Source organism: Rhinoderma darwinii, chromosome 4, assembly GCF_050947455.1.
Source record: "Rhinoderma darwinii isolate aRhiDar2 chromosome 4, aRhiDar2.hap1, whole genome shotgun sequence".
NCBI classification, from domain to species: domain Eukaryota; kingdom Metazoa; phylum Chordata; class Amphibia; order Anura; family Rhinodermatidae; genus Rhinoderma; species Rhinoderma darwinii.
In genome coordinates, this window is record NC_134690.1 from 87,845,867 (window position 1) to 87,857,987 (window position 12,121).

The 12,121-nt window shown below is 47.7% G+C and overlaps 1 protein-coding gene across 4 annotated transcripts in view; it reads right to left on the minus strand.

Moving 5' to 3' along the window:
* Positions 1-12,121, minus strand: part of GIGYF2 (GRB10 interacting GYF protein 2) — a 169,083-nt gene that overhangs the window by 134,659 nt on the left and 22,303 nt on the right. For all 4 annotated transcript variants that reach the window (XM_075861326.1, XM_075861325.1, XM_075861327.1 and 1 more), the window contains exon 2: positions 43-125. In XM_075861326.1, the coding sequence (XP_075717441.1) occupies positions 43-83 (41 nt within the window). In that variant the 5' untranslated portion in view covers positions 84-125. The remainder of the gene's footprint in view (positions 1-42; positions 126-12,121) is intronic.

Below are 12,121 nucleotides of genomic sequence, written 5' to 3' on the forward strand. Positions count from 1 at the left end.
AACTAAACACATTATCTAGTAATAACTAAACATGGAACTCACCACTCAGGGCCAAAATTCAGGGTCTGAGTCTCAGCTGTCATAATGCTTTCCGTTTCCTTTATTTTTTACAATAGAATGACAATCTGGAAAAAGAAAATGTTTGATGAGAATACATAGAAAATATACAGTAACGCTAGCCAGTTCCCCTATTACAGTAACGCTAGCCAGTTCCCCTATTACAGTAACGCTAGCCAGTTCCGCTATTACAGTAACGCGTGCGCCTGTCTGATTCAAATGCATTTTGAAGGCGCATCGATGTGATGGCCCTAAAGAAACAAACAATTTTAACTGCCCAATGACCTGAAGATTAGAAATGTAAAGAATTATTGCTTATTAGTCAGGTCTAGTTTTATAGAGCTCGTCTGTAGTACAATGGACTCTGGGAAAGTAAGAAAAATATTGAGCTGTCTATATTAATACCACAATGGTATTTATAATACATATGAACATTACAGCAAATTCATTTTTCTACAAAACACGCGTGGAGTAAGGGCAAGTTCACATGTAGTGTAAATACTGCGGATTTTCCACATTGGATTCATTGCGGAAAATCCGCAGCATAAGACAACGGCAACAGAGTGCATGATATTTGAACAAATCTCATCCACACGCTGTGTAAATGAGAAGAAAAAAACGCTCAGAAATTGACCTGGGGTGCGTTTTTTTTAATCCACAGCATCTCAATTGCATTTGCGTAATCGCTGATTTTTTGTTGCAAATTATCCCCATTAAATTCAATGGAGAGGCAAAACCTGCAAAGAACAGCAGAGGTTTCGATTTTGTTCAGCGGAAAAGCTGCGATTCCGCCGCAAAAAATCGCAACTCCGAGAAAAATATATATATTATACTTACCCAGAACTCTGTTTCTTCGTCCATGCCTTCAATCTACGTGACCGCTGCAGCAGTCACACGGGATGAAACTACATCCCAGGAGGCCGGCCTGCAGAGGGACGCGGCGACATGGCTACGCAAATATGAAACTTTTTGTTTTATGTGCAGTTTTCCGCAGTAGACATTTAGGACGAAAAACTGCACCACAATTTGATGCAGTCTTTCGGACAGAATTCCCTGCAGCGCCCAGGGAATATACGCTGTGTGCTTTTACACAGCATATCCAATCTGTGTGAACATAGCCTAAGGGTGTCTTTTTTTTATCCCCTAATTGCGTGTTTGTTGTGGGTTTTATGAACCAGTTCGTGACCGCTCCATAGTGTTTTTACAGCGGCCACTAACTGGCTTTATTCCAATGCTTTGGCCTTTTTACGTCGAACTTTAGCAGCAATTTCTCGCATTTTCAAGAAAACTTCAAAAGGCTATTTTTACAGGGGCCAGTTCAGTTGTGAAGAGGCTTTGAGGGCCTTACATATTAGAAACCGCAAAAACGTCACCCCATTTTAAAATCTTCACCCCTCAAAGTATTCAAAACAGCATTTAAAAAGTTTCTTAACCCTTTAAACGTTTCACAGGAATTAAAGCAAGGTAGAGGTGAAATTTACAAATTTCATTTATTTTTTTTGCAGAAATTCATTTTTAATCTATTTTTTTTGTAACAGAAGTTTTTACCAGAGAAACGCAAATCAATATTTATTGCCAAGATTTTGCAGTTTTTAGAAATATCCCACATGTGGCCCTGGTGTCCTAATGGACTGAAGCACCGGCCTCAGAAACAAGGGAGCACCTAGAGGATTCTGGGCCTCCTTTTTTTTAGAAAATATTTTAGGCACCAGGTCAGGTTTGAAGTGCTCTTTCGGAGCCAAAACAGTGGAAACCCCCCAAAAGTGACCCCATTTGGGAAACTACACCCCTTCAGGAAATTATCTAGGGGTATAGTGAGCATTTTGACCCTGCAGATTTTTTGCAGAAATTATTGGAAGTAGGCCGTGAAAATGAAAATCGACATTCTTTCTAAGAAAATGTAGGTTTAGCTAATTTTTTCTAATTTCCACAAGGACTAAAGGAGAAAAAGCACCGCAACATTTGTAAAGCAATTTCTCCCGAGTAAAGCAATACCCCACATGTGGTAATAAACGGCTGTTTGTACACACGGCGGAGCCAAGAAAGGAAAGAGCGCCATTTGGCTTTTGGAGCTCAAATTTAGCAGACATGGTTTGAGGAGGCCATGTCGCATTTGCAAAGCCCCTAAGGGACCAAAATAGTGAAAACGCCAAAAAAGTTACTCCATTGAGAAAACTACACCCCTTGAGGAAATTATCTAGGGTTATAGTGAGCATTTTGACCCCGCAGGTTTTTTGCCGAAATTATTGAAAATGGGCCATGAAAATGAAAATCTACATTCTTTCAAAGAAAATGTAGGTTTAGCTAATTTTTTCTAATTTCCACAATGACTAAAGGAGAAAAAGCACCGCAACATTTGTAAAGCAATTCCTCCCGAGTAAAACAATACCCCACATGTGGAAATAAATGGCTGTTTGGACACACGGCGGAGCTTAGAAGGAAAGAGCGCTATTTGGCTTTTGGAGATCAGATTTAGCAGGAATGATTTGCGGAGGCCATGTCGCATTTGCAAAGCCCCAAAGGGACCAAAACAGTGAAAACGCCAAAAAAGTGACTCCATCGAGAAAACTACACCCCTTGAGGAATCCATCTAGGGGTGTAGTGAGCATTTTTCCCCCACAGGTGTTTCATAGATTTTATTAGAATTGGGCAGTGAAAAAAAAAATAATCCCTTTTCTTCAATAAGACGTAGCTTTAGCTCCAAATTTTTAATTTTCTCAACAAATAAAGGAAAAAAGGAACCCCAACATTTGTAAAGCAACTTCTCTGGAGTACGGCAATACCCCACACGTGGTCATAAACTGCTGTTTGGGCACACGACAGGGCTCAGAAGGGAAGGAGTGCCATTTGCTTTTGGTGTACAGATTTTGCTGCATTTGGTTTCTGGTCGCTATGTTGCATTTGAAAAGTCCCTGTGGGATCAAAACAGTGGATCCCCCCCAGAAGTGACCCCATTTTGGAAAAAACACCCTCAAGGTATTCACCTAGGGGTGTAGTGAGCATGTTAACCCCACTGGTGTTTTGCAGAAATTAGTGTGCACACGATGTGGGAGAGTGAAAATGGGAATGTTTCCTTAGATACGCCAATATGTGGTGCCCGGCTTGTGCCTCCATAACAAGACAGCTCTCAATTATTATGCGGTGTTTCCCTGTTTTAGAAACACCCTACATGTGACCCTAATCTTTTGCCTGGACATTTGACAGGGCTCAGGAGTGAAAGAGTACCATGTAAAATTGGGGCCTAATTTGGCGACATATAAAGTATTGGTTCACAATTCCAGAGGCTTTGATGTGAAATAATAAAAGAAACCCCTGAGAAGTGACCCCATTTTGGAAACTGCACCGCTCAAGGCATTTATTAAGGGGTGTAGTGAGCATTTTCACCCCACGTGTCTTTTCCATAAATGATTGCAAGCGGAAGGTACAAATTAAAATTCTTCCCTATATATGCCAATTCAGTGTCAAATATGTCGTGCCCAGCTTGTGCCACTGGGGACACACCCCAAAAATTGTTAAAAGGGTTCTCCCGGGTGTGGCGATGCCAAATATGTGGAAGTAAACTGCTGTTTGGGCACACTGTAGGGCTCAGAGGGGAGGAGCACCATTTGGCTTTTGGAGGGCGGAATTTGCTTGGTAATAGTTTTGTTTGAGTATTGCTGGTGTTTCCGTTTATAATGTGGGGCATATCTGAGCTGGGCAGAGTACATCAGGGGCATAGTCTGGTGGTATAATAATAAGGTAAAAATAATAATAAAATGATCCATAGATGTGTGTTACGCTGTGATCGATCCTTTCTGCACAGGCCGGTGTCGCACTGAAAAATGGCCTTCCTTATCCCCCTTTTGGTCCACACTCCGCACCTTTGCAGTTTGGGGAAAGTGTTGTCCTGGTATAATACGGGCGCCCTCGCTTCCAGCAGATATGTTTGAGCCCTCCCCTTCCTGGTTCTCTAATTTTAGTGCCTTGATACATCGCCTTTTGTTTTCAATAGTTTTTTATTAAACAGTTTTGTAAAATAATAATATAGTAATAACACAGACTCGCAGAGTCTCAGCTTTTGCATTTCTATACATCGCCTTTTGAAACAGAAGAAATGTTCGCCTCGGGCCGGCACAACTGCATATTTTTCTTTCCTGACTTATTGGAGCCTTAACTTATCTTATTTTTTCATAGACGTAGTGGTATGAGGGCTCTTTTTTTACCGGACGAGCTGTAGCTTTTATTGGTACTATATTGGGGTACATGCGACTTTTTGATCACTTGTTATCCTTTTTTTGGGAGGCAAGTTGACAAAAAAACAGCAATTCTGCCAAAGTTTTTTAGTTTTTTTTTATACAGCGTTCACCATGCGTTATAAATTACATGTTACCTTTATTCTGCGGGTCAGTACGATTCCGGCGATACCTAATTTATAGCACTTTTTGCACAATAAAATTACTTTTGGAAAGAGAATGTATTTTTTCTGTCGCGATGTTGTGAGAGCCATAACTTTTACATTTTTTTGTTGATGGAGCTGTATGAGGGCTTGTTTTGTGCGAGACGAGGTATAGTTTTTATAGGTAACATTTTTGGATACATGCGACTTTTTGATCACTTTTTATTTAAATTTTTGGAAGACAGTGACCAAAAAAACAGTAATTATGGCAGTGTTTTTGAGGTTATTTTTTTACGGCGTTCACTGCGCTGGACAAACAACATAATATTTTATAGTTCAGGTCGTTACGGTCGCAGCGATACCAAATATGTATGGCTTTATTATTTTTTTCAATAATAAATGACTTGATAAGGGAAAAAGGGCGATTGTGTTTTATTTTATTACTTGAAACTTTTATTGTATGTTTTACAACTTTTATTTTTACTTTTTTTACACTTTTTTTTTGTCCCACTAGGGGACTTGAAGGTCCAACTGTTTGTTTGATGTTCTAATACATTGCACTACCTATGTAGTGCAATGTATTGGAACTGTCAGTTGGTCACGGACAGCAAGCCGATCAGGCTCCGCCTCTGGGCGGGGCCTAATCAGCTTACGTAATGGCAGACAGGAGTCCATTGTTAGGGCTCCTGTTGCCATATTAACTGTCGCCAGCCTTGCCATCGCATGGCAAGGCTGCCGATTTGCTACAAACCTCTAGGATGCAGCGATCACAATGGATCGCTGCATCGAAGGGGTTAATGCCAGGAATCGGAGCTAGCTCCGGTTCCTGGCGATAGATCGGGGTGTCCGCTGTAACATACAGCGGACACCCACTGCTGATGACGCCGGCTCAGCTTCTGAGCCAGAAGCTGAGCCGGCGCCATCTTGCCGATGGTACCGGAAGCCTCCTGGGCCCCGCCGACGACGGGGCATAGGAGGATTCCGTTACTGGCGGACAGGGAGGTAAGTATTAGCCCTCCGATCGCCTTTGCAGCCACCGGCAACCCAGCGATCACGTTGCTGGGGTGCCGGTGGCTATAAACTCCTCAAATGCTGCGATCTTTATTGAACGCAGCATGTGAGGGGTTAATTGGTCGGATCGGAGGCTAGCTCCGGTCCTGGCCGATACCTCAGGGTGCCAGCTGTAACATACAGCTGTCACCCGGTGGTGATGTCGCTGGCTCAGCTCCTGAGCCAGCTTTATCTCCATCACGTACAGTAACGTGAAAATGCGGTAAGACACCAGTTTTAATGACGTTACTGTACGTGATCCGGCGGGAAGGGGTTAAATCTCCCTGCTCTCAGCTGCCAGAGGTAGCTGAGGGCTGGGGGCATCGCTGCTCGAAAGGGTGAGACCGATATTAGTATTGATCTCACCCGTTTAACCCCTCAGATGAGGCGCTCAATAGCGAGCGCCGCATCTGAGTGGTTTTGGAGAGAGGGTCATCCCACTGAGACTCGGTGATAAGATCACCGAGTGTCTGTGTCGCCGATGGCCTAATAAAGGCCCCCAGGTCTGCCTATAGTGAGTGCCTGCTAGGTCATGCCTCTGGCATGGCCTAGCAGATGCCTATCCGTTTTACACAGACAGGCATAATACACTGCAATACAGGAAGTATTGCAGTGTATTATAAATGTGATCGGAGGATCGCACAGTGAAGTCCCCTCGTGGGGCTAGTAAAAAAGTGAAAAAAAAATTAAAATGAAAAACCCACTTTTCCCCCCTTACAAACGGCTTTATTATTAACAAACAATATAAAAAAAGTTACACATATTTGGTATCGCCGCATCCGTAACAACCCAAAATATAAAGTTATTACATCATTTAACCCGCACGGTGAAAGTCGTAAAAAAATAAAATAAAAAAAACCTGCAAAAATTGCTGTTTTCTTTGAATCCAGCCTTAAAAAAAATTTGATAAAAAGTGATCAAAAAGTCGCATCTACTCCAAAATGCTACCGATAAAAACTACAAAGTCGTCCTTAAAAAACAAAGCCCTCCTACAATCGCATCGGTGAAACAATTAAAAAAAAGTGTTTTCACTGTGTAAAAGTAATAAAACATACAAAAACGATACAAATTTGGTATCGTTGCAATCACAACAACCCACTGAATAAAGTTAGTGTATTATTTATACCACACGGTAAACGGCGTAGATTTAAGATGCAAAAAAGTGCGGCAAAATTGCAGTTTTTTTCTATTCCTCCCCCCAAAAAAAGTTAATCAAAAAATTCTATGCACCCCAAAATGGTGCTAATAAAAATTACAACTTGTCCCGTAAAAAACAAGACCTTATACAGCTATGTCGACGCAAAAATAAAAAAAAAGTTACAGCTCTTTGAATGAGGCGATGGAAAAACGTAAAAAATGGCTTGGTCATGAAGGTCTAAAATAGGCTGGTCATTAAGGGGTTAAAGAAGGATGCACGCTCTAGGTGTCAGAAAGTAAGCACATGCTCCCTCTTGTGGAAGAAGTAGTTCTAGAAGTTAAAGATGATCTGTCACCAGATTTTGCAGCCCCTATCTGCTATTGCAGAAGATAGGCGCTGCAATGTAGATTACAGTAACGTTTTTATTTTTAAAAAACGAGCATTTTTGGTCAAGTTATGACCATTTTTGTAGTTATGCAAATGAGGCTTGCAAAAGTCCAAGTGGGTGTGTTTAAAAGTAAAAGTCCAAGTGGGCGTGTATTATGTGCGTACATCGGGGCGTTTTTAATACTTTTACTAGCTGGGCGCTCTGAATAGAAGTATCATCCACTTCTCTTCAGAACGCCCAGCTTCTGGCAGTGCAGATCTGTGACGTCACTCACCGGTCCTGCATCGTGTCGGCCACATCGGCACCAGAGGCTACAGTTGATTCTGCAGCAGCATCAGCGTTTGCAGGTAAGTCGATGTAGCTACTTACCTGCAAACGCTGATGCTGCTGCAGAATCAACTGTAGCCTCTGGTGCCGATGTGTCCTCGCTCGTCTGACACGATGCAGGACCTGTGAGTGACGTCACAGCGTGATCTCTCGAGAACACGGCTGTGTCTGCACTGCCAGAAGCTGGGCGTTGTGAAGAGAAGTGGATGATACTTCTCATCAGAACGCCCAGCTAGAAAAAGTATTAAAAACGCCCCGATGTACGCACATAATACACGCCCACTTGGACTTTTACTGTAAACACACCCACTTGGACTTTTGCAAGCCTCATTTGCATAACTACAAAAATGGTCATAACTTGTCCAAAAATGCTCCTTTTTTAAAAATAAAACCGTTACTGTAATCTACATTGCAGCGCCTATCTGCTGCAATAGCAGATAGGGGTTGCAAAATCTGGTGACAGATCATCTTTAAGGAGTTTTCCCAGGGTGGCGTATCCCACTGTATGCCATTGAGCCTTTTCTCTGAGGTACATCGGGGGGTCTTTCCGATGTATACCTACGACGGAATGCCTAAACGTGATGTGAATAGGGCCTAACATCTTCATTTCAGCACAGACACAGCAGAGAACACAATAGTCAATATATAATTTTTCAGTGAAGTTTGCCTTTACAAGCTGGTTGTCTCAGTCGGACAACCCCCTGTAACATACCTTAGAGCATTTTGAGGTAATAGAGGTCTATGATCAAATAGCCCCCTGTAAGAGTGGAGACTAGGGCAATTATGACGATCAAAATCACGATTAATTGAACATGTAACCTCGATTACCATTATTGAATGATTGAGGCCACACCCCTTTTTGCATGTCACACCCCTAATTGCATGCTACGCCATTGAATTAATATTTATACCCTCAGCCTGCTGTATATAATATACCCCGACACTGCCCTCCACACAGTACAACGGCCCTATAGCCGCCCTCCGCACAGTACAACGGCCCTATAGCCGCCCTCCGCACAGTACAACGGCCCTATAGCCGCCCTCCGCACAGTACAACGGCCCTATAGCCGCCCTCCGCACAGTACAACGGCCCTATAGCCGCCCTCCGCACAGTACAACGGCCCTATAGCCGCCCTCCGCACAGTACAACGGCCCTATAGCCGCCCTCCGCACAGTACAACGGCCCTATAGCCGCCCTCCGCACAGTACAACGGCCCTATAGCCGCCCTCCGCACAGTACAACGGCCCTATAGCCGCCCTCCGCACAGTACAACGGCCCTATAGCCGCCCTCCGCACAGTACAACGGCCCTATAGCCGCCCTCCGCACAGTACAACGGCCCTATAGCCGCCCTCCGCACAGTACAACGGCCCTATAGCCGCCCTCCGCACAGTACAACGGCCCTATAGCCGCCCTCCGCACAGTACAACGGCCCTATAGCCGCCCTCCGCACAGTACAACGGCCCTATAGCCGCCCTCCGCACAGTACAACGGCCCTATAGCCGCCCTCCGCACAGTACAACGGCCCTATAGCCGCCCTCCGCACAGTACAACGGCCCTATAGCCGCCCTCCGCACAGTACAACGGCCCTATAGCCGCCCTCCGCACAGTACAACGGCCCTATAGCCGCCCTCCGCACAGTACAACGGCCCTATAGCCGCCCTCCGCACAGTACAACGGCCCTATAGCCGCCCTCCGCACAGTACAACGGCCCTATAGCCGCCCTCCGCACAGTACAACGGCCCTATAGCCGCCCTCCGCACAGTACAACGGCCCTATAGCCGCCCTCCGCACAGTACAACGGCCCTATAGCCGCCCTCCGCACAGTACAACGGCCCTATAGCCGCCCTCCGCACAGTACAACGGCCCTATAGCCGCCCTCCGCACAGTACAACGGCCCTATAGCCGCCCTCCGCACAGTACAACGGCCCTATAGCCGCCCTCCGCACAGTACAACGGCCCTATAGCCGCCCTCCGCACAGTACAACGGCCCTATAGCCGCCCTCCGCACAGTACAACGGCCCTATAGCCGCCCTCCGCACAGTACAACGGCCCTATAGCCGCCCTCCGCACAGTACAACGGCCCTATAGCCGCCCTCCGCACAGTACAACGGCCCTATAGCCGCCCTCCGCACAGTACAACGGCCCTATAGCCGCCCTCCGCACAGTACAACGGCCCTATAGCCGCCCTCCGCACAGTACAACGGCCCTATAGCCGCCCTCCGCACAGTACAACGGCCCTATAGCCGCCCTCCGCACAGTACAACGGCCCTATAGCCGCCCTCCGCACAGTACAACGGCCCTATAGCCGCCCTCCGCACAGTACAACGGCCCTATAGCCGCCCTCCGCACAGTACAACGGCCCTATAGCCGCCCTCCGCACAGTACAACGGCCCTATAGCCGCCCTCCGCACAGTACAACGGCCCTATAGCCGCCCTCCGCACAGTACAACGGCCCTATAGCCGCCCTCCGCACAGTACAACGGCCCTATAGCCGCCCTCCGCACAGTACAACGGCCCTATAGCCGCCCTCCGCACAGTACAACGGCCCTATAGCCGCCCTCCGCACAGTACAACGGCCCTATAGCCGCCCTCCGCACAGTACAACGGCCCTATAGCCGCCCTCCGCACAGTACAACGGCCCTATAGCCGCCCTCCGCACAGTACAACGGCCCTATAGCCGCCCTCCGCACAGTACAACGGCCCTATAGCCGCCCTCCGCACAGTACAACGGCCCTATAGCCGCCCTCCGCACAGTACAACGGCCCTATAGCCGCCCTCCGCACAGTACAACGGCCCTATAGCCGCCCTCCGCACAGTACAACGGCCCTATAGCCGCCCTCCGCACAGTACAACGGCCCTATAGCCGCCCTCCGCACAGTACAACGGCCCTATAGCCGCCCTCCGCACAGTACAACGGCCCTATAGCCGCCCTCCGCACAGTACAACGGCCCTATAGCCGCCCTCCGCACAGTACAACGGCCCTATAGCCGCCCTCCGCACAGTACAACGGCCCTATAGCCGCCCTCCGCACAGTACAACGGCCCTATAGCCGCCCTCCGCACAGTACAACGGCCCTATAGCCGCCCTCCGCACAGTACAACGGCCCTATAGCCGCCCTCCGCACAGTACAACGGCCCTATAGCCGCCCTCCGCACAGTACAACGGCCCTATAGCCGCCCTCCGCACAGTATAACGGCCCTATAGCTGCCGTCCGCACAGTACAACGGCCCTATAGCTGCCCTCCGCACAGTATAACGGCCCTATAGCTGCCCTCCGCACAGTACAACGGCCCTATAGCCGCCCTCCGCACAGTACAACGGCCCTATAGCCGCCCTCCGCACAGTACAACGGCCCTATAGCCGCCCTCCGCACAGTACAACGGCCCTATAGCCGCCCTCCGCACAGTACAACGGCCCTATAGCTGCCCTCCGCACAGTACAACGGCCCTATAGCTGCCCTCCGCACAGTATAACGGCCCTATAGCTGCCCTCCGCACAGTATAACGGCCCTATAGCTTCCCTCCGCACAGTATAACGGCCCTATAGCTGCCGTCCGCACAGTACAACGGCCCTATAGCTGCCCTCCGCACAGTATAACGGCCCTATAGCTGCCCTCCGCACAGTATAACAGCCCTATAGCTTCCCTCCGCACAGTATAACGGCCCTATAGCTGCCCTTCGCACAGTATAACGGCCCAATAGCTGCCACCACACTGTATAATGCCCCCCATAGCTGCCACCACACAGTATAATGCCCCCATAACTGACTTCCACGCAGTATAATGCCTCTATAGCTGCCCTCACACAGTATAATGCTCCCATAGCTGCACCCCACACAGTATAAAGTCCTCCATAGCCGCCCAAATGCTGTATAATGCCCCCACAGATGCCCCCAATTAGTGCCTGATAAAAATAATATACATACTCATCTAACCCCGTTCCAATGACAAGTGGAGGAGATCCCTCTGCTCCTCTGGTCGGTGCAGCTCAGCGCAGACAGGCACGATGACGTCACTGCCTCGCGTCCAGAAATACATAGTGAATGGTAGAGCAGAGACCCTACTTTACCATTGGATTCAGACATATTTGCGTCCTGAAGATGCAGATACGGTTTAAACCGGGAGAAAGTAATTGACAAAACGGAAATTCACAAGATGACGTACATTAATTGCGTCGAATTTAGATTATTTTTCGATCAATTGCCTAGCCCTAGTGGAGAGGCCATGCAAAAAGAACCCAGCGTTATTGAGATGGGATGTAACGCTGCTTCTTCCCTGGAACAGAGCATTCAGGTTACCGCTCCGATTGCATGGGAACACACCTGAGAAACAACCGCTACCAGCTAGTTTTCAGGAGAGAGCAAACCCTTTAAGTAATGTTAGGAGATCACCAGCTGCCCCCTGCAATGTCCGTGCAGCAAACAATACAACAGGTTTATGGTCATAGTTAACTACAATGCGCACACAACCTAGCAAGATTAACGACACATACAGACATGGAATACGGCAGCTACAGTCCATAGAAGTCAATGAACGGGACCCGTCCCATTGACTTTGCACTATGGCTCTGTCCTGCGCAGAGCAGAGCAGCTGTTTGCAGGGAGAGAGCAGGCGCCATCTTGAAGACCAGCTGCACTGCAGGTAAGATGTGCGTCTCTGCATGTCCCAATATCTCTCTCACAGACCCCCGCTCTCGTGACCCCCGACGGCCCCCCCCCCGAACGGCCCCTCCATTGAAGTGAATAGTACAAAGTTGTAATACCACACACGACCTGAGGACAGGTGCG